The sequence below is a fragment of the Eumetopias jubatus genome, unplaced genomic scaffold (assembly GCF_037043125.1).
Source record: "Eumetopias jubatus isolate StellerSeaLion01/CBP00866 unplaced genomic scaffold, mEumJub1_p1.0 scaffold_11, whole genome shotgun sequence".
Taxonomy (NCBI): domain Eukaryota; kingdom Metazoa; phylum Chordata; class Mammalia; order Carnivora; family Otariidae; genus Eumetopias; species Eumetopias jubatus.
The window spans coordinates 56,343,496-56,368,801 of NW_028274817.1; the positions used below are offsets into that span (position 1 = coordinate 56,343,496).

Sequence of the window (25,306 nt, forward strand, 5' to 3'; positions counted from 1 at the left end):
ATAGCTTTGTGTAGTCAAGCATTACACTTTGTCAGAGCCTAGTAAAAGAAAGTGAATTTTGGAAAAAATCTAAGACTTTGTGAAGTTAGAAAGCAAGTTGTTTTTTTTAAATTAATGTACAGTATAATTATTTCATATATTTGAAAGTGACATTTTTTTCCCCTCTAATTTTACAAAAGAAAGACATATTCACAAGTGAGGAAATTTGTCTTTACTCTTATTTGGCAGACCCATATATTAATTTCACATTAATGACAATTGCTTATTTTTCAAATTTATATTTTCATTGTGTTAATTTCTTAACTCTATCAAATGTTTGAAAAGTATGAAGAGTATGTATAAATGGTTAAAACTGAAGTATAACTCAGTTAGCATTTTAAGTAAGAGGAATTCAATGTAAGGTTTAAATTTTGATTTATCACTGGCTCTCATTTCATAGGTATTTTTTTTTAATCTTTAAAAATAAAAAAGCTGGGATAAATCTAGATTCACAGGCTTTCGCAGTATACCACTGTTAATTGTTACAACCCTACTTGTTTTCAGAAAAATAAATTGTGACCACCTCAGAGTAGCAAATACCTTTCCCTTTTCCCACATGTTCTATAGCTAATAAAATGAGTGGACACTCTTAAAATTGTACCAGTTCTATTAACATTTGCATTTTGCTGTCTTTGATTTGTTTTAGAAGATTCATATTTAAAATTTTAATGTATAACATCCTGAATAATAGTTGTTTAACATATAACACTCATGACAAGGCAAATAAAAATATCAAAAGAAAACTTACTGAACAACTGAGACATAGGGATTGCAATGCCAAATGTCTACAGGGACAAGGCAGGTCATAGGAAGTGAAGTGGCCTGGAAGAAGATGGTTAGAGCAGTAGAAACCATGGTGAGCTGTTGAGCAGAAGAGAAGAGCTGTTGAGCTGTTGAGAGAAATTGCTATGTGACCGTAAGTCTTGATTGTAGGCCTAGTGTTGCCTGATTTTCTCTTTCAAAGAAGACAGAGATCCAGATTGTTTATGCCAGAGTAACTTTTTTCTTTCAAACTGAGATCATAACAAAATTTATCTACAAGCAGATTTATCTCATGGACGTCTAGTTGGTAACTCCTTGCTATAGGTAAATGACAATTTTTATTTGTACATGTCAGAGGATGGTATCTTTCACCAAATTGAGGTTTTAGAAAATGTATTATAGGGCGCCTGGGTGGCTCAGTTGGTTAAGCGACTGCCTTCGGCTCAGGTCATGATCCTGGAGTCCCAGGATCGAGTCCCACATCAGGCTCCCTGCTCAGCAGGGAGTCTGCTTCTCCCTCTGACCCTCTTCCCTCTCGTGCTATCTCTCATTCTCTCTCTCTCAAATAAATAAAATCTTTAAAAAAAAAAAAAAAGAAAATGTATTATAGCTATTTGAAAATGCCCTTCATTATATCACTCATAGTTAGCAACTATGGTATGTAGTGAATTTATGCTATGTCCATATAACCTCAGAAGTCTAGATTTGGATTTTGAGTTACTCTATAAATTGAGCATCCTTTAAGGAAACCACGAGCATTCCAGTGGCATTTTTCTTCTCACAAATCAACAGCCGAGTAATTCTGGAATTAACCTTTGATTCTGTCTAACTACTATGTTATTTCTTCTGTTTCTTATTTATTTGAGAGGGAAAGAGAGTGAGCAAGCGAACAAGCAGGGGCAGAGGGAGAGGGAGAAGCAGACTCCCTGCTGAGCAGGGAGCCTGATGTGGGGCTTGATCCCAGGACCCTGGTATCGTGACCTGAGCCAAAGGCAGCCGCTCAACCAAGTGAGCCATCCAGGCGCCCCGCTTCTCAGTTTCTTAGAGTATGCTTTCCTCAGTTTCTACTCTTCTGCCGTGGTCAGGACCATAATTGCTAGCTGCTCTCCTGCTCCCACTATCTGCCTCCTTCATCAAACCAACATGGCACTTCCAGTGGCATTCTCGTCTGTCACATCAAATGAAAACACTTCTACTTACCTTTTAGCCCCATTTTGTAATAATTTTATCCTTCAGCTCTTTCCTGTCATTCCCCAGTTTGTGCATCCATTTTATTTATTTATTTATAAAGATTTTATTTATTTATTTGAGAGAGAGTGAAAGCGAAAGATCACAGAGGGAGAGGGAGAAGCAGACTCGCCGCTGAGCGGAGAGTCCAATGCGAGGCTCGATCCCAGGACCCTGAGATCATGACCTGAGCCGAAAGCAGACGCTTAGCCGACTGAGCCACCAGGTGCACCAGTTTGTACATCCATTTAATTATTCCAGTGTCTGTGCACACTCTCACCTTTCTGCATTTTCTCATTACTTTTCTACCTTTTAGGATTTATTCCCGCCCCCAACAGTCTGGCCTGTTCCTCTTCAAGGGTTGACACAGGCCTAGCCATCAGATCTTCTTTCACTACACCTGACTGCTAGAAGCTATATGCTTTTAGGCAAGTAGTTTACCTTCTCTGAAATTGGTCTAGCTGTTTTAAAGGTTTTCTCTACTTTTGACGTTCTGTAACTCCTCTTCCAACACGTGTTGACCTTTTCTTTCAATTCCCTTATAATACTTCTAGTCTACCACAAAATATATTCTTTATTTTTTTTCAGTTGTTACGCTTAATACTATAATTTTTCTCATTTATCTAACAGGGGGCTAAATCTGTGCATCTACTGTGAAACTAGCATAGTACCAGTGGCTAGTTGGTTGATTTGAGCAATTTCAATTTTATATGTAGCCCTAGGGGACTCATGTTCCAGGTTAGTACCATTAGCCTTTGAATTGAGAAAGCTTGCAGGTCTTTCCTAGGATTTGCATAACACAAATGACTATCCTTTATTTTATTTTACTGTATGAATTGATACATACCATCCAATGGGGAAAAGGTGAATGTATTGGTGACTGAAGGGGCCTGGGGCACTTCTGTGTGTGAACCAATTCAGTTTAAAATAAGATAGTCCTGAGCAGGGATTTGGTTTGGGGGTATGGAGAAGGTATAGAGGGTATATAGTTTAAAGAAGGAGCCCAGGAATCGCAGAGGAATAAGGCTATTTGACCTGACAGTCAATTTTTTAATAAATAGCCAAAGGAGAAAATTATTGGACGTGTAATCCACAGGAAGAAAGAATATGGTTTTTGTGAGGTAATTATACATCAGCCATCTGACAAGTTTCTTTGAGAGGGCTAAATAAAGTGGGAATGAGGAGGAGTCAGTGAACATTTAGATTTTCAAAAAGCCTTTAATAAGATTTTATACCAAATACTGCTTTAAAAATGTCCTCCTACCATGGGTTTGGGGATAATGTTTAGTCATGCATAGAGATCTAGTTTAAACATAGGAAAAAAGGAATGGGTGGATTCAATGAACTCCTCCTTGCATGGGGAGATTTTTACAGTAAGCTGTAATATTAATATATATATAATTATTATATATAATTTTGATTTATTTAAGAATATAATAAATATTTACTGTTTTTTTTAACATTTTTGTAAATGATTGTGGACAGTGAGCATAGTAACTCAGCTGCTTCCCAATTTGTAATAGACACGGAGGGCTATTGTAGATAGTAAAATATCGAACTGAAGAGTATTAGCTGAAGGATTGTTTCATAACGTTATGTGAGAAGGCAGGAAAATGGCATAAGTGACTGTAACTCTAAATGGATCCGCCCATATTTTTCAACACATGAAAAGATCTAGGAGTTGTTATGTAGGGATCTCAGAAAACATTAGCTTTGGGTATTCTTGTGTCTGCATTAAGAAAAACCCACACTATATAGGACATAGTCATGAAGGGCATTACAAATAAAAGTATATTAATGTCTTGATTTAAAATTGATGCCTATTTACCTGTGTTGTTTGTACAGTTTGAGTTTTGAAGACTAGGTAGCAAAATGGATCAATGATTTAAATAAGAATTATATAAGAAGTGATTATATCATGTACAGAATGTCAAAGCAGAGAAAGGATGTTAACCCAAAGAAATCCAGAGAGCCTAAGTAGATTTACTACTATAGTCTTCTTTGCTACATCTTAAAAGTTTGAACCAAGGGCTTCCTTTTGAATTTGAAAGATCTTTTTAAATGAATTTGCTTAAGTAGATATGTGGCAGATTAAAAAGAAAATGAAGCTGCTAGTCTGTGTATTCAGACTAAAAATTTCAGTTTTATTAAAAGCTTAGTGTAGGGGCACCTGGGTGGCTCAGTCGTTAAATGTCTGCCTTCGGCTCAGGTCATGATCCTCGGGGTCCTGGGATTGAGCCCCCTGCTCCGTAAGGAGCCTGCTTCTCCCTCTCCCTCTCCCCCTGCTTGTGTTCCCTCTCTTGCTGTGTCTCTCTCTGTCAAATAAATAAAGTCTTTAAAAAAAAAAAAAGCTTAGTTTAAATTATGTTTAAAGAGTAGTTAGGGGGCGCCTGGGTGGCTCAGTTGGTTGGGCGACTGCCTTCGGCTCGGGTCGTGATCCTGGAGTCCTGGGATCGAGTCCCGCATTGGGCTCCCCGCTCAGCGGGGAGTCTGCTTCTCCCTCTGACCCTCTTCCCTCTCGTGCTCTCTGTCTCTCATTCTCTCTCTCTCAAATAAAATCTTAAAAAAAAAAAAAAAAAAAGAGTAGTTAGGAAATATTGGTGCTTTCCCATCAAAAGCTCCATTGATGTCATTGCAATAGGCTGTGTTGGAGAATTGTTGAGTTGACATGTTTCTGGTTTGCGTACAAACCAGGGAGCCATTCTACACATGATGTATAGATACAGAGCCTAGGTTGTGACCCAAGCATATAAATTGACCTCCAGTATTTTTGGAAGGCTTAATTTTTTTTTAATATTGAATGATGAATTTTTAATTTTTTAAAATTCCAGTATAATTAACATATAGTGTAATAGTAGTTTCAAGTGTACAGTGTAGTGATTCACCAATTCTATACATTACTCAGTGCTCATCATGGTAAGTATATTCTTAATCCCCTTCACTTATTTCACCCATCCCCCCAAAGAAAAGAGAACTAGTGAAAAAAAAAAGACGGAATGATGACTTGTATTCTATAACTTATATTAATTTATTCTGGGTCCCTTGTGCAATTATTAATACAGGTCTGTTTCTGTCATATAATATATAGTTTTATTGTGACTTTTCCTATAGAAGGTTAATTTAAGGACAGCTGGGAAAGCTAAAAAAAAATGAATACATCATCTACAGAATGTCACCGAGAACAGAGGAAGCTAGATATATGGCTAAGAGCTATAAAATAGAGGCAGTTTCTGGGGTGAGTTTTCTGAAGGCTACGTATTCCTTTTGGCAGCTTTTTCTAAGTTAAGCATGATGATTATGCCTTTCAAGAATGACGGCAATGCCTAAAGGGCAATCCATCTGTCCACAACTTTTTCATGAGTGTGAAATTTGCATCAAAAGCCCCATTGGACTTAGATACTTGTGACATATAATTTCTTGAATTAGCAGCAGTGCTCTGTCCTTACAGGTGCGTGGTAACTTTTTGAAGGCCAGAAACTAATCTGTTCCTGGTACCCTCCTATCTAGATATTTATACCCAGAGTATTATGTAATGAATGGCCAGAATAGATATAGTGGTTGTTGAGGTTGGTAACAATTAGCTGGCTCTAATAATCACACCCTAGGTGGAAGAGAAGTGTTTCTGCAGAATCCTTCAAAGCTCCACCTGTACAGGGAGATTGAATCAGGCTTGAACAGTTAAATTTGATTGTTAAACATTTCAGAGGGGAGACTGCTCTCATGAATATCTGAATTACCTTAAACTTGTCTTCAGGAGGACATCTCCCTGCTACATCCAGTCCATCAGCAATTCTTGTCAGCTTTATGTCTCAAATTGTCTCCAGTGTCTCCATTTCATCTCCATTGCCACTACCCTGCTTCAGGTTGCCATCATCTCTCACTTGGTCTACTGCAAACATAACTGGCCTCCTCTTCTCCACTCTTGCCCCATTGACAGTTCTCTACACAGCAGCCAAGCTCATCTTTTAAAAAAATATAAATCTGATCTAGTAATTCCACTACTAGGTATTTACCCAAACACTGTGAAAACATTAATTCAAAAAGATATAGCACCCTTATGTTTATTCAGCATTATTTACACTAGCCAAATTATGGAAGCAGCCAAAATGTCCATCAATAGATGAATAAGATGGTGTGTGTGTGTGTGTGTGTGTGTGTGTGTGTGTGTGTGTGTGTGTGTGTGTGTGTGTGTGTGTGTAGATGGGGACACACACACACATACACACCCCAATATGGATGGATCTAGAAAATATAATGCTAAGTGAAATAAGTCAGGCAGAAAAAAACAAATACCATATGATTTCATTCATGTGGAATTTAAGAAAATAAAAACAAAAAAGACTCATAGAGAAGAAACTGATGTTTACCAGGGGTGAGGTAGGTGGGGGAGGTACATGAAATAGGTGAAGGGGATTAAGAGTACATTTAATATGATGAGCCTTGAGTAATGTATAGACTTGGTGAATTGCTGTATTGTACACCTGAAACTAATATAACACTGTATGGTAGCTATACTGGAATTAAAATTTTTTAAAGTTAAAAGAAGATATAGGGGCGCCTGGGTGGCTCAGTCATTAAGCATCTGCCTTCAGCTCAGGTCATGATCCTAGGGTCCTGGGATTGAGCCCCGCATTGGGCTCCCTGCTCCGCGGGAAGCCTGCTTCTCCCTCTCCCACTCCCCCTGCTTATGTTTCCTCTCTCCTGTCTCTCTCTCTGTCAAATAAATCAATAAAATCTTAGAAGAAGAAGAAGAAGAAGATATAGTCCATGGTCTCTGCGCAGGTGCAAGTCAGGGCCCGGGTTTGCACTCAAACTGATCTGGACTGGCTGGAGGTCTTGTCAGGGCAGTGGCTATGGCTTGAGGGGTAGTTTTGATTTCTGTTTGCCTGAGTTATGATATAAGCTGGCAAGAAGAGCTTAAGGAAGAATGTGGGACAAAGGTTGGTGAGTACAAGCAGGTGGGCAGTAAAGGTCAGCTCTTAGGATCTAGCTGGTAACAAAACCACTGAGAGAACAAATGCCACCATTGTGAGCAACACATGTTTTCCCTAACAGGCATGACTGGAATGGAAAAAAAAAATGCCACTGAGAAGGAGTATAAAAAACTTATATACATATGCAGGTGTACACTTTTGCAGTTGTGTTGATTTATGGTAGATATCAAGTAATTCTTCCCAAGAGCACAAAACACACCCTGTTCTCGTTTAAAATGAAGAGGAAATTTGTTGGATTCTGACTGTCTGATCATTGGACTTCTTCCTTTATGACATCCACACAAGTCGTGTGCTCGCTTCCCCAAGATGGCGGCCCCAAAGGACGGTTATGGCTTAGAAGTGGCCATGGGGAATGGGTGGCGGCTCCACCTAGGGATTACTGAGGTCCTGTTTGTGAAAGATGTAGATTCCTTCATGAAACAGCCTGGGAATGAGACTGCAGATACAGTACTAAAGAAGCTGGATGAATAGTACCAGAAGTAAAAGTTTATGGAACTCAAACCTTGCTCAAAAGAAAAGGAGGCTAAAAGGCCAGATTCCTGAAATTAAGCAGACTTTAGAAATTCTAAAATACATGCAGAAGGAAAAAAGAATCCACCAGTTCACTGGAGACCGGATTCTTACTGGCAGATAACCTGTATTGCAAAGCTTCAATTTCTCCTACTGATAAAGTGTGTCTGTGGTTGGAGGCTAATGTAATGTTTGAATATGGTATTGATGAAGCTCAGGCATTGTTGGAAAAGAATTTGTTGACTGCCACGAAGAATCTTGATTACCACAGAAGTCAATATGGCCAGGGTTTACAATTGGGATGTAAAAAGAAGAAACAAGGATGATTCTACCAAGAACAAAGCATAATGCTGGCAATTAAAAATGTGGTTCAGTTTTCCAAACATGTTATTTTAAATACCCCAAAGTTTATCCCTAAATGTTGACATGACTTTGACTGATTTTTTTTTAACAGCAGGAATGACAATTAAAACTAAAAAAAGATAAACACTTTATTATAAAAACGAAATTAGTTTCAAATATTTTATGAAATTAGCAGTATTTTCATTTTTTTTATTTCCAACAAAGTAAATCTACTTTCATCTTTTTTGGTTTTTCATAAAAATATTAGCTAAAATGGCTGAGGTATGCTATGGAAGCTGAATTCTGGACACTTTGCTTTATTGGCTGATGTTACTCTCACTTGATTTGGTTAAACCAATGTAGAGGTAGGAAAAACAGTTGAAATATTTCCAAACTTTTCTTTAGCACATATGGGGCTTTATGGCTCTCTGTTGCTGTTGTTTATCTTATATAAATGGATTTTCATTAATTACTGTTTAGCCAATAACAATTATAATATTCTGTGTTTTTCAGGAAATGGTAATTTGCCTCCCTAAACAGTAAGAGGGCTATCGAGATCCTTTTTTCTTACCCCATAGAAGTGCACAGTGTCTTTGCAATGCCAACATAAGGGAGATCTGGCCAACAAGAAATAATAAAATTCTTTAGCCACTCAGAACTCTTGGCTAAGGCAGTTTTGTATTTCTTAGCAGTTCTCCAAAGCAGCTGAACAACAATTTAAGATAAATATGAATCTGCAGTGGTTGAAAATATTTGTGAGCTTTTTTATTCATGATAAAACCTCATAGAGTAGAAAAATTCCTGTGGAAAGCCTTTGGTACAGTGGCTAGCATTGGGTGATACAGATTCTGATAAAAACACATATATTATTCCATCTCCATGTAGTACAACATAGACTCGTACAATGTTTTGTATTTGTATATCGTGATATTAAAACATTGAAGTTAAAAAAAATAACATCCACACAAACCAATCCTAAACATTCTTTACATTCTTGTGTTCCTTCTATGTAGTATATGTCCACTACTGTTAAATTGTGTTGAAAACCAGGTAATTTGTTGATGGCTTACTAAAATAAATAGTTAAAGATGCCTCTCTTGCATTTTATATTTAAATATATTTTTCAGAGACCTCATTTACCCTAAAACTTAATAGAAATTAATTTTCAAACAAAGGGATACTAAAGTAGCAATATATTTCATAAATAGTGTAATATATAATGAAAGGAGGTCTTTGTAAACAAATACATTTAATTTTAATTAAGTGGATTTCTCAGGCTTTTGATAATACCATAATAGTCTATGGTATGATATTTTATGATTTTGTTTTAACTTTATACAACTTCTGATTCTGAACTTGATCCCCTTGCTTTTCTTGGAATGTGGGAAGATACTTAAAATTTTTTTCCTGAGGGGGGGGTGTTGGTGTGTGTGTGTGTGTGTGTGTGTGTGTGTGTGTAAAAACATAGACCAGTATGACTGAAATGAGAAATTCTGTAGGTCAGTCAGTTGGTTATCGCTCATCTATAGCTGCTTACAAGGAAGTTGGAAACACTGATGCTGCTACTCAGGTAACAGAGATCCCCAGGCAAATGAGAATGCTGATTGTGTGATTCACATTTTTAACTTGATTATCCATTTTGGGGCTTAACCTAATTTAACCTATTTATTTTTAGTGGGCCAGTAATATTTCATGTGACTGTGGCCTCTTTCAGTATTAACAGGAAATTGATGGTGAAGGTTGGACTGATTATCTTTGTCACATCAATTTCACTAAATTGGTACTCCCCTACCAACAACAGGGGTTAGAATACACCTAGGAAATGTATCTAAACAGTCTAATAGATGATTTTTTTCTAACCCTCTGTGGGATCTGTCGAGTGCAGTGTCTCAAATAGTACCAGGTATACCAGACAATAAATATTCTGGAACTTGGTATGTGACTAGTGAACAAGATTAGCAAGAAGGGAGAATATCTTGTAGCAGGTGCCCTGGGTAAAACTTGCAGTCTAAGGGTTTTTAAGCTCATGAAATTTTGCTTGCATGCTCTGATGTGCCATTTCTTATATTCTAAATTTCTCAGTGGAAGAAAAACCCTGATCTATGTCATCCTATACCAGAATGAATTATTACCTAACCTCACCTATCCTAACTAGCTTAGTCATGTTCAGTAAAATGAATTAAACTTAGAAAGATAATAGTATTATGCCATACTTGGTGAATGTCACTTATCTCTATTTATATTTTTCATTATAATCTGGTTATGAAATATTTCAAGAATGCTCCAAGAAGTACATAGAATAATATAAAGGTCACCATGTAGCCATTCACAGTTTTGTCAAATCTTAACATTTTGCCATATTTGCTCTCAATATATTTTTTTAAGAAACTGAACAACTGAAACTTCCATTGTAACTTTTACTCCCTCTCTTCCCAGAGATAACTACTATCCTGAATTTGGTGTTTATAATTCCCTTAAATGTTTCTGCACTTTTACTACATATTTGCATATGAAGTTTTGAAACTTTTCATAAATGACATCACAATATATTCTTCCCTAATTTGCTATTATCTCTCAATTTTTATGTTTTTGCCATTTATCCATGTTGATAGATGGGAATGTAGTTCATTCATTTAAATTGCTTAATGTATTCCATTGTACAATGTGAGAGGTTAAGCCAACTGTGCAGTTAGAGGATGCAGTCCCCACAAGACTGTCCATACTTCAGCTACCCCACCCCATTTGTTGTGTCTGATAATCCTCACTCAGGCTAAGGTATTTTTCTTCATGTATAATTTTAGATTATAAACATATAAGGGGATTCTGTCTGTGGCTCTTTCATGTGGCTTCATATCGCTCCACAAAGTTTTAGCAGTTGCTTCCACCAAGTCTCCAGAGGTACTACTGACCCAGAGCCACTTTTCTTTCATGGTGTTTTATTGGTTAAGGGTTTCTTGGATCATGTAGTATAATTGCAAACCCCCGACCTGTGTGAGGCAGACCACTGGTTATAAATACAGAGGTATAATCTTCTCCACCCAGGGCTTTGGATAAAACAATTTTTCTTTTCTCCCTTTTGTGGTTAAGTGGGTTTTCACTGAAGTGTAGTCCTTTAATGATCCAGACATTATGAGAGAATATCTCATTTTCTACTCCCTGCCTTACTTGGATCCTGAAGCCTCTCCTGTCCCTACGTAAGCATTAAAACCCAAGCCCTTAGTTTCATGAGATAGGCAAACTCCTTAGAACTTCTGCAGCATTAACTCATGTGCTTACTGCTCTACTTTTCAGTTCCCAGTGTAGTTTTTGTTTACTTTTAAGGTAAGCAAAATCTCCAGGGGTCTACCAGTCTTTCCTGCTTTGTTTCCTCCTTAAGACTTCTCTGTGGCCACTTTTTTTTTTTTTTTTTTTGAATTTTAGAGAGAGACGAGTGAGCGCGCATGAGTGGGGGGAGGGGCAGAGGGAGAGGAGAGAGAATCTTAAGCATACTCCCTGCTGAGCACAGAGCCTGACTCCGTTCAGTCCCCAACCATGAGATCATGATGTGAGCCAAAATCAAGAGTCAGATGCTTAACCAAGCCACCCAGGCTCCCCTGTGGGGTCATTTCTGTTGGGGGTTTCAGACATTACCTCTTGAGGCTATTTGTAGTTAGTAGGTGGTTTGGGGGAATAACTGAGCTTTGGGGATACTTTTGGCTTGATCATAATTCTAGGCTTGCACATTGTATTATTAATACTGGTACCTCTTGCTGCATCAAAATATTACTAATCTATCTTACTTCTGAGGGATTCTTAATACCATGACAGAGAAAATAATAAGTTGTCAAAATTCTTTTTCTGTAAGATCACTTATTAAATGGAAGACATTTCAAAGAAGATAATGCTACCTTAATTTTCAACTCAAGAATCCTAATTCACGCCTTCTATTCTCTTCCTAGGATGTGTGCAGTGTTTGGTGGAATCTATTGTCTTCGCCATTCAGTACAGTGCCTTGTTGTGGACAAAGAATCCAGAAAGTAAGGATGATATAAGTTACGTTCCTATAGTTGCACCCCAAGCACAGGTGAAAGATGCTAAAGTCAATTTAAAAAAAAATGATTCTTCGAAGATCCTCCTTGGTATTAATATCATACCAACCTTGATTAAAAGTAATTTGTATTTAGATCCTCCAGAACAAAGAAAGTGAGTTCAAAATATAGAAACTAAATTAATTTCCCTGCAATATAACTATAGCTCCTGATCATCCAGGCTTGGAAGACAAATCATTTCAGCTGCCGGGGGTGGGTAGTGAGTGATGTTAGTTTTCCTTGTGGCCTTACCTCCTCTAATTGATTTTTATCAGATGACAACAAAGCCCTCTGTTATTGCATTTTTAAAAATGGAACTCACCTAAAGACTCATCAGATTAATCTCTGCTGATAATGCATGTCACTCCCAAGAGAAAAAACACTTTAATGACTTTTTAGGTAGATTGTTGTCATAAACTATGCTACCCTGTTATCTGAGGATAAATTCTTATACAATCATACTAGGCCTGCAGACTGGTTTAGGTTTGGAATAAAAATGTACCTGCTTTTAGAAAATGCCAAGCACTATTTATGTCTATGTTTTTATACTTCAATTATATTTTTCTAGGATTTATTATTTAGTTACTAAGATACACCCTTGTCTGAATTACACTAAGTAGTAGTCTTTGATTTCTGTATTTAAATTAAAACTGGATTAAGTTTTAGGAGCTGTTTAAATTACTATGTATTTTTCTTTCTAGTTACATGTTGTTAAGCATCTAACCTACATCTCTAATATGACTATTTTTAGGGGTATATAAAGAAATGGTATTGTTCAGACCATAAAATACTTTAATATCATGAACTGGAAGCTTAAAAATAGAAAATTTAAGCTGTTTGATTTTACAGTAATTTTATATAGTCTAAGCGGCATAATTTCTTACAGACTAATTATAACACCAAGAGCTGGTATTTTGAGATATGGTGGAAAAAAATTCAAGTCTAGAACATGTAATGTTTAGGCAGTGAATTTGACTTAGAAAGTAATTCTCTAGTATAAGATAATAGAAACACACAGTTTAAAGGCTTGTATGTAAAGTACTTTTAGCACCTTAATGCAAAGATACCACATAAATGAAAAATGATAATGTATAGTGAAAAATCTTTGAAGGCCCAGGATATTCATATACTGGGTCATGAATAACTCTGTGGAGGTTCATGAAGGAATTGTTGTTTTTAAGCCTCTTAGAGTCATTTTTCCTTATATAGTCATTTTGAAGCACGAATGTGTTCCCATGATGGAAAGCCAGATAGTGAATTGTTTATTTTTACTTGGTGTTTATTTACTTACATCCTTTTACCTTTTTTGGGCCCAATTCCAGTTCTACTTGTTACTCTTAGTGACAAGAATTTACATGGCTCGTGTTTCTTTTTTTAGAAAATGGCTACATTAAGTATAGTAATAACATTTGTTCAACTAAAGGTTACATTTACCTTAACTTTGATGTAGTTTTTATTATAAACTCTGAAGAGAGGAATTCTTCCTTGCAACAAATAGCTGGGGGCCAAGGGTCTAAAGACCAAACAATGATAGTTTTCAAATTTTAATGTGCCTAAGAATCACCAGGTAAACTTGTTCTGTTCTTGTTTTTGTTTGAAGGGAGATTTCTATGCCTCACCCTCAGAGAGCGAAATTGGATAATATGGTTAGAATGGAGTCAGGGAACTCGCAGTTTTGAGGAACACCCCAAATGAATCTAATGTAGGTGCTCCATAGATGACACTAAGAAACACTGATCTGTAATGTAAAGTTCAGGATCTAGCCAGTATTCTAAGAGTGGGAGCTTTAGATCTTAATTCATTCTAGGCCCTTATGAAGATGATTCTTCCAGATCTATTGGAGTCAAATATGAATCTTACTTATTTTTTTGTTTTTTTGTTATTTTCTTTAAGCTATAAATGTGTTTTTGTCCCCCAGGTTTTTATTTAAATTCCATCTAGTTAACATAAAGTGCAGTATTAATTTCAGGTGTAGGATTTAGTGATTCATCACATACAGTACCCGATGCTCATCACAAGTGCCCTCGTTATAGCCATCACCTGTTTAACCCATCCCACCTCCCCTCTAATAACCATCAGTTTGTTCTCTATAGTTGGTCTGTTTCTTGGTTTGTCTCTTTTATTCCCGCCTATATTCATTTGTCTTGTTTCCTAAATTCCACATATGAATGAAATCATACGGTGTTTGTCTTTATCTGACTTATTTCGCTTATCGTAATAGTCTGTAGCTCCATCCATGTCATTGCCAATGGCAAGATTTCATTCTTTTTGATGGCTAATATTCCATTGTATATATATATACACCACATTTTTTTTTAGGATTTTTTATTTATTTGACAGAGAGAGGCACAGCGAGAGAGGGAACACAAGCAGGAGGAGTGGGAGAGGGAGAAGCAGGCCTCCCACGGAGCAGGGAGCCTGACACGGGGCTCGATCCCAGGACCCTGGGATCATGACCTGAGCCGAAGGCAGACGCTTAACGACTGAGCCACCCAGATGCCCCTGTACACCACATCTTTATCCATTCATCAACTGATGGACATTTGGACTCTTTCCATAAATTGGCTGTTGTTGATAATGCTGCTATAAACATCGGGTGCATGTATCCCTTTGAATCAGTATTTTTCTTTCCTTTGGGTAAATACATAGTAATGTAATTGCTGTGTCTTAGGGTAGTTCTATTTTTAACTTGGTGAGGAACCTCCATACTGTTTTGCAAGGTGGCTGCACCAGTTTGCATTCCCACCAACCGTGTAAGAGGGTCCCCCTTTCTCTACATCCTCACCAACAGCTCTTGTTTCCGGTGTTGTTAATTTTAGTCATTCTGACAGGTGTGAGGTAATATCTCATTGTAGTTTTGATTTGTATTTCCCTGGTGATGAGTGATGTTGAGTATCTTTTTATGTCTCTTGGCCATCTGTGTGTCTTCTTTGGAAAAATGTCTGTTTGTGCCTTCTGCCCATTTTTTAACAGGATTATTTGTTTTTTGGGGTGTTGTTTGATAAGTTCTTTAAACATTTTGAATACTAATCCTTCCTCACATAAGTAATTTGCAAATATCTTCTCGCACTCCAAAGGTTGCCTTTTAGTTTTACTGACTGTCTCCTTCGCCGTGCAGAAGCTTTTAATTTTGAGGAAGTCTCAGTAGTTTATTTTTGCTTTTGTTTCCCTTGCCTCAGGAGACATATCTACAGCCAGTGTCAAGGTTACTGCCTCTCTTCCCCTCTAGGATTTTAATGGTTTCCTGTCTCACAGTTAGGTCTTTAATCCATTTTGAATTTATTTTTCTTTATGTTTTAAGAAAGTGGTCCAGCTTCATTCTTTTGCATACTGCTATCCAGTTTCCCCAGTACCATTTGTTAAAGATACTGTCTTTTTTCCATTGGGTACTTTCCTGCTTTGTTGAAGATTACTTGACCACATAGTTGTGGGTTCATTTCTGGGTTTTCTATTATGTTCTATTGATTTATGTGTCTGTTTTTGTGCCATTTTCATGTTGTCTTGATCACTACAGCTTTGTAATATAACTTGAATACTGCAGTTGTAATGCTCCAGCTTGCTTTTCTTTTACAAGATTGCTTTGGCTATTTGGGGTCTTTTGTGGTTCCATACAAATTTGAGGGTTCTTTGTTGTAACTCTGAAAAATGCTGTTGGTATCTTGATAGGGATTGCATTAAATGTGTAGGTTGCTTTGGATAATAAAGATATTTTAACAATATTTGTTCTTCCAATCCATGAGCATGGAATGTTATTCCATTTCTTTGTGTCATCTTCAATTGCTTTCATAAATGTTGCATAGTTTTCAGAGTACAGATCTTTTACCTCTTTGTTTATGTTTATTCCTAGGTATCTTATGGTTTTTGGTGATATTGTAAATGGGATCAATTCCTTGATTTCTCTTTCTGCTGCTTCATTATTGGTGTATAGAAATGCAACAGATTTCTTTTTGTTGATTTTCTATTCGTGTATCATTTCTAGCAATTTTTTGGTGGAATCTTTTGGGTTTTATATATATATATATATATATATATATAGTATCATGTCATCTGCAAATAGTGAAAGTTTGACTTCCTCCTTGCTGATTTGGATGGCTTTTATTTCTTTTTGCTGTCTGCTGAAACTAGGACTTCCAGTACTATGTTGAGTAGCAGTGGTGAGAGTGGACATCCCTGTCTTGTCCCTGACCATAGAAGAAAAGCTCTGTTTTTCCCCATTAAGGAAGATATTAGCTGTGGGTTTTTCATATATGGCCTTTATTATGTTGAAGTATGTTCCCTCTATCCTATTTTGTTGAGGGTTTTTATCATGTTGTACTTTGTCAAATGCCTTTTCTGCATCTATTGAAAGGATTCTTACCCTTTTATTAATGTGGTGTATCATGTTGATTGATTAGCAAATATTGAACTGCCCTTGGAGCACAGGAATAAATTCCACTTGATCGTAGTGAATGATTCTTTTAATGTACTGTCGATTTGCTAGTATTTTGTTGAGAATTTTTTTTAATCTATGTTCATGAGGGATATTGGCCTATAGTTTTCTTTATTCTAAAGTTTATTTGTGGAGTCTTAGTCTGGTATTGGAATCAGTGTAGTGCTAGCCTCATAGAATGAATTTGGAAGTTTTCCTTCCATTTCTAGTTCTTGGAGTGGTTTGAGAAGAATAGATATTAACTATTTTTTAAGTGTTTGATAGAATTCCGCTGGAAAGCCGTCTGGCCCTGGACTTTTGCTTATTGGGAGATTTTTGATTTTTTGGCCCTGACTCAGTTTCTTTGCTGGTTATTGGACTGTTCAAGTTTTCTATTTTTCTCTCTTCAGTTTTGGAAGTTTATATTTTTCTAGGAATTTATCTGTTTCTTCCAGGTTGTCCAATTTGTGGGTGTATAGTTTTTCATAATATTCTCTTATAATTGTTTATATTTCTGTGGTGTCAGTTGCTATTTTTCCTCTCTCATTTGTGATTTTATTTATTAAGCATATTATTATGCTTTCTCTTTTCTCTTTGATAAGTCTGGGGTTTATCAATTTTTAAAGTTTTTTCAAAGAACCAACTCCTGGTTTCATTTATCTGTTCTATTGTTTTTTTTAGTTTCTGTATCATTTATTTCTGCTCTAATCTTTAGTATTTCTCTTCTTCTGATGACTTTAGGCTTCATTTGTTGTTCTTTATCTAGCTCTATTAAGTGTAAGATTAGGTTATTTGAGATTTTTCTTGCTTCTTGAGGTAGGTCTGTATTGCTGTATATTTCCCTCTTGTGACTGCTTTTGCTGCATCCCAAAGGTTTGGACCATTATGTTTTCATTTTCATTTGTTTCCATGTATTTTTTTAAACTTCTTTAATTTCCTGTTTGACCTATTCATTCTTTAGTACCCTTTAGCCTCCATGTATATGTGGTCTTTCCAAATTTTTTCTTATGGTTGACTTCAAGTTTCGTAGTGTTGTTATCATAATTATGCATGGTGTGTTACCTAGTATGCGATCTGTTCTGGAGACTGTCCCATGTGCACTCGAAAAGAATGTGTATTCTCCTGCTTTAGGATGAAATGTTCTGAATATATCTGTTAAGTCCATCTGGTCCAGTGTGTCATTCAAAGCCACTGTTCCCTTCTTAATTTTCTGCTTAATCTATCCATTGCTGTAAGTGGGGTGTTAAAGTCCCCTACTATTATTGTATTATTATCAGTGAGTTCCTTTATATTTGTTATTAGTTCTTTTATATATTTGAGTGCTCCCAAGTTGGGGGTGTAAATATTTACAGTTGTTAGATCTTCTTGTTGGATATTGCCCTTTATTATGATATAGTGCCCTTTTTCATCTCTTATTAAAATCTTTGGATTAAAGTCTCATTTGTCTGATAGAAGTATTGCTACTCTGGCTTTCTTTTTCCATTTGCATGAGAAATGTTTCTCCATCCCCTCACTTTCAATCTGCAGGTGTCTTTTAGGTATAAAATCCTGGCACCCTTTGTCTTTTGATTGGATCATTTAGTCCATTTACATTCAGAGTAATTATTGGTAGATATGAATTTAGTGCCATTTTATTATTTGTTTTGTCATTGTTTCTGGAGATTTTCTCTGTTCATGTATAGTTTTTTCATTTTTGGTCTTTCCTTCCCACTCAGTTCCCTTTAATATTTTTGCAGGGCTAGTTTAGTGGTCATGAACTCCTTTTGTTTTTGTTTGGGAAACTCTTTCTCTCTCCTATTCTGAATGATAGCCTTGCCGGATAGAGTATTCTTGGCTGCAGATTTTTCCCATTCCGCAGTTTTAATTTTTCATGTCCCTCTCTTCTAGCTTGACACGTTTCTGTGGAGAGATCTACAGCTAGCCTTATGGGTCTTCCTTTGTTTGTTAGGGACTTCTTTTGTCTTGTTGCTTTTAGGATTTTTTCTTTATCACCATATTTTGCAAATTTACCTATAATATATCTTGGTGTTGGCCTGCTTTTGTTGATTTTGATGGGAGTGCTCACTGTCTCCTGGATCTGGATGTCTGTTTCCTTCCCCAGATTAGGCAGGTTTTCAGCTGTCATTTCATCAAATAAACCTTCTGTCCCCTTTGCTCACTCTTCTCTTCTGGGACTCCTATGCTACAAATGCAATATGTTTAATGGAGCCACTGAGTTCCCTAAGTCTATTCTCATGATACATAATTATTTTTTTTCTCTTTTGTTCAGTTTCATTATTTTCCATTATTCTGTCTTCCATTATCACTTTTTCATTCCTGTGCTTCTTCCATGCTTGTGGCCATTATATCCTGTCTGTTTACAATCTCAGTTATTGCATTTTTTTCATTCTAAGTGATTGTCTTTTATCTCTGTGGTAAGGGCCTCCCTGAAGTCTCATTCTTTTCTTGAGCCCAGTCAGTATCCTTATGATTATTGCTTTAAATTCTCCATGCAGGCATATTACTTTATGTGTTTCAAATAGATCTCTGGCTGTGACCTCTCTTGTTTCGTTTGGGATGAATTCCTCCATCTTGGCCTTTTGTCTAAGTCTCTGTCTTCTTCTTTGTGTTAGAAAAGCCCATTAAAAAAAAAAAACACACACATCAAGAAAAGCCCATTTTGTGTCCTGCTCCTGAGAATAATGGCTTTATGAAGAAGAGGTCATATAGTGTCCAGGACCTAGTGCTTCAGGGAGTATCTCTGGTGTGTGCTGGGTTTCACTCTGCTGCTGTGTTTTGGCTTTTCTGCAGAGGATCTCCTTGCCTCAAGTGGGGATTGTTTGGTCCTTGGGCAGAGTGTGGCAAGTTTTAACTAGGGGAGTGCTCTGGTCTGCTTGTTAAATGATACCTGATGCTACTTCCTCTAGAACTGAAGCCTTGCAGAACTCTCTGTTTGGGAAATGTGGTGTTTTCAAGGTTTTCTGCTGGTCTTCTGGGGAAGGGGCCTGCTGTATTGGGACTTAGGGACACTTGCCTGAGAAAGTGGTACAGGCAGAGTTCAAGGGGGTGGGACATGGTATAAATGGGTTAGTCTGACAGTGTTGGCACTGTGCTGTTGACTGAAGCTTGTTTATGCTGGGAGGCTGGGGAGGGAAATGGTGCCAGCCAGCTCCTTTATCCCCCAAGAGGGATCTCAGTGCTTATTGCTCTCAGAGAACCACTTTCAGAAGAGTATGTGTACCAAGCATTTTTTCAGATCACTGTTTTCATACTGTCTCTGGGTTGCTTGCTTGACTGGAGCAATGCACTGCACTTTGGGCTCTATCCCAGCCAAACATGCAGACTTTTATTTTTTTATTTTTTATTTTTTTAAGATTTTTATTTATTTATTTGACAAAGAGAGGCACAGTGAGAGAGGGACACAAGCAGGGGGAGTGGGAGAGGGAGAAGCAGGCTTCCCGCTGAGCAGGGAGCCCGATGTAGGGCTCGATCCTAGGACCCTGGGACCATGACCTCAGCCGAAGGCAGCCGCTTAACGACTGAGCCACCCAGGTGCCCCTGCAGACTTTTATTTTATTATTTATAAAATCGATTAATTAACATATAGTATATTATTAGTTTCAGAGGTAGAGTTTAGTGATTCATCAGTTGCATGTAACACCCAGTTTTCATTACATCAAGTGCCCTCCTTAATGCTCATCACCCAGTTACCCCATCCCCCCAACCCATGTTCCCTCCAGCAACCCTCCGTTTGTTTCCTATAGTTAAGAGTCTCTTATGGTTTGTCTCCCTCTCTGATTTCATCTAATTTTATTTTTCCTTCCCTTCCCCTATGTTCATCTCTTTTGTTTCTTAAATTCCACATACAAGTGTAATCATATTTTTGTCTTTCTCTGACTGACTTAACTCACTTAGCGTAGTACCCTCTAGGTCCATCCACATCATTGCAAATGGCAAGATTTCATTCTTTTTGATGGCTGAGTAATACTCCACTCTATATACCACCTGTTATCTATCCATTCATCTGTCGATGGACATCTGGGTTCTTTCCGTATTTTGCCTATTGTGGACATTAAGCATGCAGACTTTTAAAAGTCCAAACTTTAGGGAAGTGCCGTGGCAGGAGCCTGTTCTGGTCTTTTGGAGGAGGGTCTCGCGGTGTTGGGAGGCCTGCACATTTGACTGAGAAGGGCAGTTGCACAGAGCACAGAGGAATGGGATTTGGAGCAAGTAGGCTAAACAGCCAGTTGGGGGAAAGAAGCCCTTAGGAGGTATCTCTGCCTATGCTGCGGGGTGGTAGAGGGAAATGGTGACTACTGCCGGTTCACCACCCCCCCACACCCCCCACCCCCTGCCGGGAGAGGAGGAGAGGTGTCTCTCTGAATGCTGCCTGTCACATAGGTGCTCCAAGAAGAGAGAACAGTCTCCCCTTGGGCCTTAGGTGATCCTCAGATGAGCTATCTGCCCTCAGGTTGTTTACCTGTCATCTCTCCAGGGCAGTGCCCTCAGGGCTCTTATCACAGCCAGTCCAGAAGTCCTCTAAAACTGCAGTCTTTGAGCCCAGTTGGTTGCAAAAACTCACAAAAATCAGCCCCTCTCATTTTCCCAGCCAGTGGCTTTGGGGAAGTGTTCTCCTTGTGAGTTTCTCTCTGTGCTCCTTTCTCTTACCTTTCTGTGCAACCAGGGCTTCCTCCCTTCCACAGCACCTGTGATCCATTTCTACCCCAAACCACATCTCTGGACTTCCTACCTTTCTGGAGTGGCCTCTTCTCTCCCTGTAGTTGTGGAGTTTATTCTTTCAGTCCTCAGGTCAATTTCTGTGCATTCAGGATGATTTGATAGTTACCTAGTTATGTTCGAGGGAAGAGAGAAGCCTAGGTTCCTTCTTTTTTTTTTTAAGATTTTATTTATTTATTCATGAAAGAGAGAGAGAGAGAGGCAGAGGGAGAAGCAGGCTCCCAAGGAGGAGGGACCCCAATGTGGGACTCGATCCCAGGACTCTAGGATCCTGACCTGAGCCGAAGGCAGGCGCTTAACCATCCAAGCCACAGGCGCCCAGGAAGCCGAGGTTCCTTCTGCTAAGTCACAGACAAGCTCCTCTCCTGAATTTTAAATAGCGGACATACTGCTACTTATTTAACATTTTGTTTTATGTCTTCATGGAAAGACCTCAAACATAACAATTATTGCCCAATAACTCCTAAGGCATTCATGGTCAGGTAGCCCTTGAATGAGAGAAGACCTGGAACTCCATCACTGCTGTGAATGACAGTGAGCAAGTCACTTTTCTCTGGGCCAGTTCCTTTATCTGTAAGATGAGTTAGATGGACTCTCCAGTAATCATTTAGTTTCCTCCCATATATAACGTGCTTTGACTGTGTTAATAAAAGTACTTAGAAAGTACTTAGTTTTTCCTTAACATTTATAAATAAATTATCCCAACATGATTTATAAGCTTAAATATAGACCATTCTTACATACTAGGTAATCTTCAGTCCCAGTGAGAAATCAAAAAAAACTTCTATGGATATAAATGAAATAGCAAAACGTCTACTTAGACCATCATTTTATTAGACCTCCAGTTTTCCAATGAATATTTTTTTTTATTGTCCATCTTGGTTGTTTAAGATACAGCCATTTTGGATTCTGCTTGTGATTCTCTTACTTGAACATTTATTCCAAGCCACAATTATTTACCTCCTTAAGAATAGAACAATTTTTAAATTTGACCTACATTCATAGTATTCATGATATCTCCAGTAGTCTCACGATAGTGTATTGCTTAAGTGATCTTTAAAAGTTTTAAGAGACCACCAATACTTAAACATTTTAAATTCATACCTTCACTAATAATTACCAAATTTATAATAATTTTTTGCCTTTTTAATAAGAATCCCATTTTGTTAAGTCAAACAGTCTCTATAAATATTTAAAGCTAGCATTGATTAAAGTTGACTCAGGCTAATTCATCTTTCCCAAACACTGCTTTCATGTTCAAAATCAAATACTTAAGAGAGCTACCGATAATAGTGTTGCAGGATTACAGGGTTCTTGTCTCACAGAGTTGAAGAGTGAATCTCGTGGACGCAAACGGTTGAAGTGAAGTGAAAGTTTATTAAGTGAAAGTGAGAGCAGAAAGGAAAGAAAACTCTCTAGAGTGTGAGGGGGCCTGAATGGATTGCCACTGAGGACTTTTAGTGGCAGTCTTTTATTGAGAACTGACTGGGAAGCTTGTTTCCTTGAGATTTCTTGTGCCGTCTTGGTTTGTTCCCTTATTTCTTGTTCAGCTCCTTCTCAGTGTCTCCACCTGCCAGGAATAGTTTTAGAGCCTAGTCAGGGGAGTCAGGGGCCTCCTATCTCTCCTGCCTATACCTTAACCCCTTCCCTATTTATGAGACAGGACCTGTGGGCAGAAAGAGCTATACTGGGATTGTGAGGAGTGACTATATTTTTTAATTAGTGGGGGCTAGGGATAACACAGGTCTCCAAGGAATCCGGAAGCAAGGCTATCAGGACTTTGAGGGGCCAGCCGCTGCCAAGATAAGGTTACTTTGAAACATGAAGGCACTAAGGCAGCCATGAGTTCATTGAGGAAGATCATGCTCTGAATGTTTCAGGTACCTATCAGTGGGCTGCAAGCTGTAAGGAGATTTTAATTTAAGTTACATTTCTTTTGCCTTTGTTTCCCACATCAATAGGAGTTAATTTGTCAGGACTTGAATATAAAGTGAGGCATAGTTTTTTGAGGGAAAAAATCTTGAACTTATATTTAGACATATCCAGCATACATTTCTTTTTAAGGAACCCAGCTTGACTTAAACTTTAAATTGTTTATTTTAAGTGTAATTAGAACATTAATAAAGAATTTTAAGTGTAATTAGAACATTAATAAAGAAATCAGCAATGATTTGCATTTGTCTCCTTATGGTCTTAGATTGCTCTGTTTTTCTGTGTGGAACACTTGGCATTCCCTTTGGTGTAGCAAAGAACTATTCATGCTTGAGTTCTAAGGTCTAAGTTTATTTCCTGATTCCACAGACTAGATCAGAACCCTCTGCTGGCCCCCTGAGCCAGGTCCCCTTGTATGATTGTAAATTCCGTGTAAGAAAAGGCAGGATCTCATGACTGTATGTCCAGAAACAAAGCAGGTTCATATCACCAATTATACTCAGTGGCTGTGTGTTAAATGAATGAATGAATCTTAAAAAACTGTTGATAATCTTCTGGTGATTTCTTTTCACCATCCATTGAGTAAAGCTGTAGAAGCATAAACGATCATAGCATTGAATTCAATGTGGTGATTACACATCGATGTATTGTACAAACTTTGGAAAGAAGAAATATAGAATATTAACCATACTTACTTTCAGTTAGGTCTTATTTTTCATTTTTGTTTAGTTTGCTTTTCCTGAGAGCCACATTGACTGTGCTTTCTTTGCTATATTATCCATTGGCTCTGCTTTTCAATTTTCAGAGGACAGATATCAACAATTCTTTTCTATACCCTGTCACTAAATTCTAATACTGGACCCCTCTGTTGACTGTTTCTAGAAACACTGAATGCTCTTGTTGAGCAGCTTTCTTTTTCTTCGCAGCTGTGCTATGTAAAACTCCTATAAAGCAGATTTGTCCATTTAGCAATATAGTATTTGATACTGGGGTAGGGTATGGATGACCTTGGACTAGATATGTCTGTAACCAGTAGTCTGAATCTAATTACTTCAGCTGCTGTTCTTTTGTTCTTTTATACTTCAGCTGTCTCACTTGCTAGAATTCCTGCTCTAAGTATTTCTTAGAAATATCTTTTTTTCTGATGTCAGGAATAACTATACCTTTTCCAGATACTTGGAAGTTAGTAACGAATAGTATGTTAGAGCATGTGGGGTGACTGATCTTACTACCATTAGTCATTGTAGAAAAATTGCTGAATTTCTGATTTTAGCATGTCTCATTTGCAAAATGGTAGTGATAATATTCTATACATTTAACCTCCAGCAACCTCCATCCTCCATGCTAGTTGCTATGGGAATAACGGGATGAATAAAACATGTACCTTGCCTTCATGTACAAAGAGAGCAATAAACAGAGCAGTCTCTAAAGTCATATAGACCTGGATCTATATCCTGGCTTCCCCACTTACTAACTGAATGGACTTTAAAAATTGGTTAACCTCCCTGTGCTCCAGTTTCTGTATAAAGTAACTACCTTATTTGGTTATTATGATTATTAACAAATAAAGCAGGTAGAACCATTTGTTACACATAGTAAGAGCTCAGTACATGTTAGCTAGTTGCAATTGTTAATGTAATTGGATACTTTGGAATCCCATGGAGGAGATATATCCTGAAGATCCTTCTGTGCCGAAGGAAGCTAAGGACTTTGGACTGTAATCAGTGGTGGTTTTAAGTGGGTATATAACACGATTAGATTTGCTAGTTTAAGTTACCAATTCTGGCAGTGATTTGGAAGAAACACTTTGATGATAAGATATTCTTTTACCTCCTAAATCAGAGATTCTGAATCTTTGGTTTTGTCTCCACACTGTTCACATGCACGGAATACTTCCATTGTCTATCCATCCATTAGCCATCGGTGCAACAAGTATTAGTTGTTTTTAATGTCTCATGCACTAGGAATATAGCCAAGAACAAGACAATCATGGTCTTTGTTAGCATGGAGCTTAGAGTCTACTGGGGGACATTAAAGAAAAATAAATTAATGAGATAGTTACACATTGAGATCTTTTCATTATGCAGATCTAGCTCTGTCCCTCCCTGTGTAAAAAGCTTCAGTGGCTTTGTGTCACTTCCGAATAAAGTGTAAGGCCCTTTTACATGACATGTGAGGCTCTGGAATCTGGCCTCTGCCTGCCTTTCTAAGCTCATCTCTCCTCCCTCCCTGCTTCCATTTTATTGTCATTTAACACTGAACTGTATGTGGTTCCCTGTACTTTTCTCATTTGCCTTTGTACCCCTGCA

At 37.6% G+C, this 25,306-nt stretch overlaps 1 protein-coding gene and 1 pseudogene across 3 annotated transcripts in view; both read left to right on the forward strand.

Annotated features, from left to right (window-relative positions):
• The window catches only part of CHM (CHM Rab escort protein), a 207,726-nt gene that overhangs the window by 110,007 nt on the left and 72,413 nt on the right, over positions 1-25,306 (forward strand). For all 3 annotated transcript variants that reach the window (XM_028101500.2, XM_028101501.2, XM_088028708.1), the window contains exon 9: positions 11,813-11,890. In XM_028101500.2, the coding sequence (XP_027957301.1) occupies positions 11,813-11,890 (78 nt within the window). The remainder of the gene's footprint in view (positions 1-11,812; positions 11,891-25,306) is intronic.
• On the forward strand, positions 7,320-7,928 carry LOC114207533 (prefoldin subunit 3 pseudogene; annotated as a pseudogene).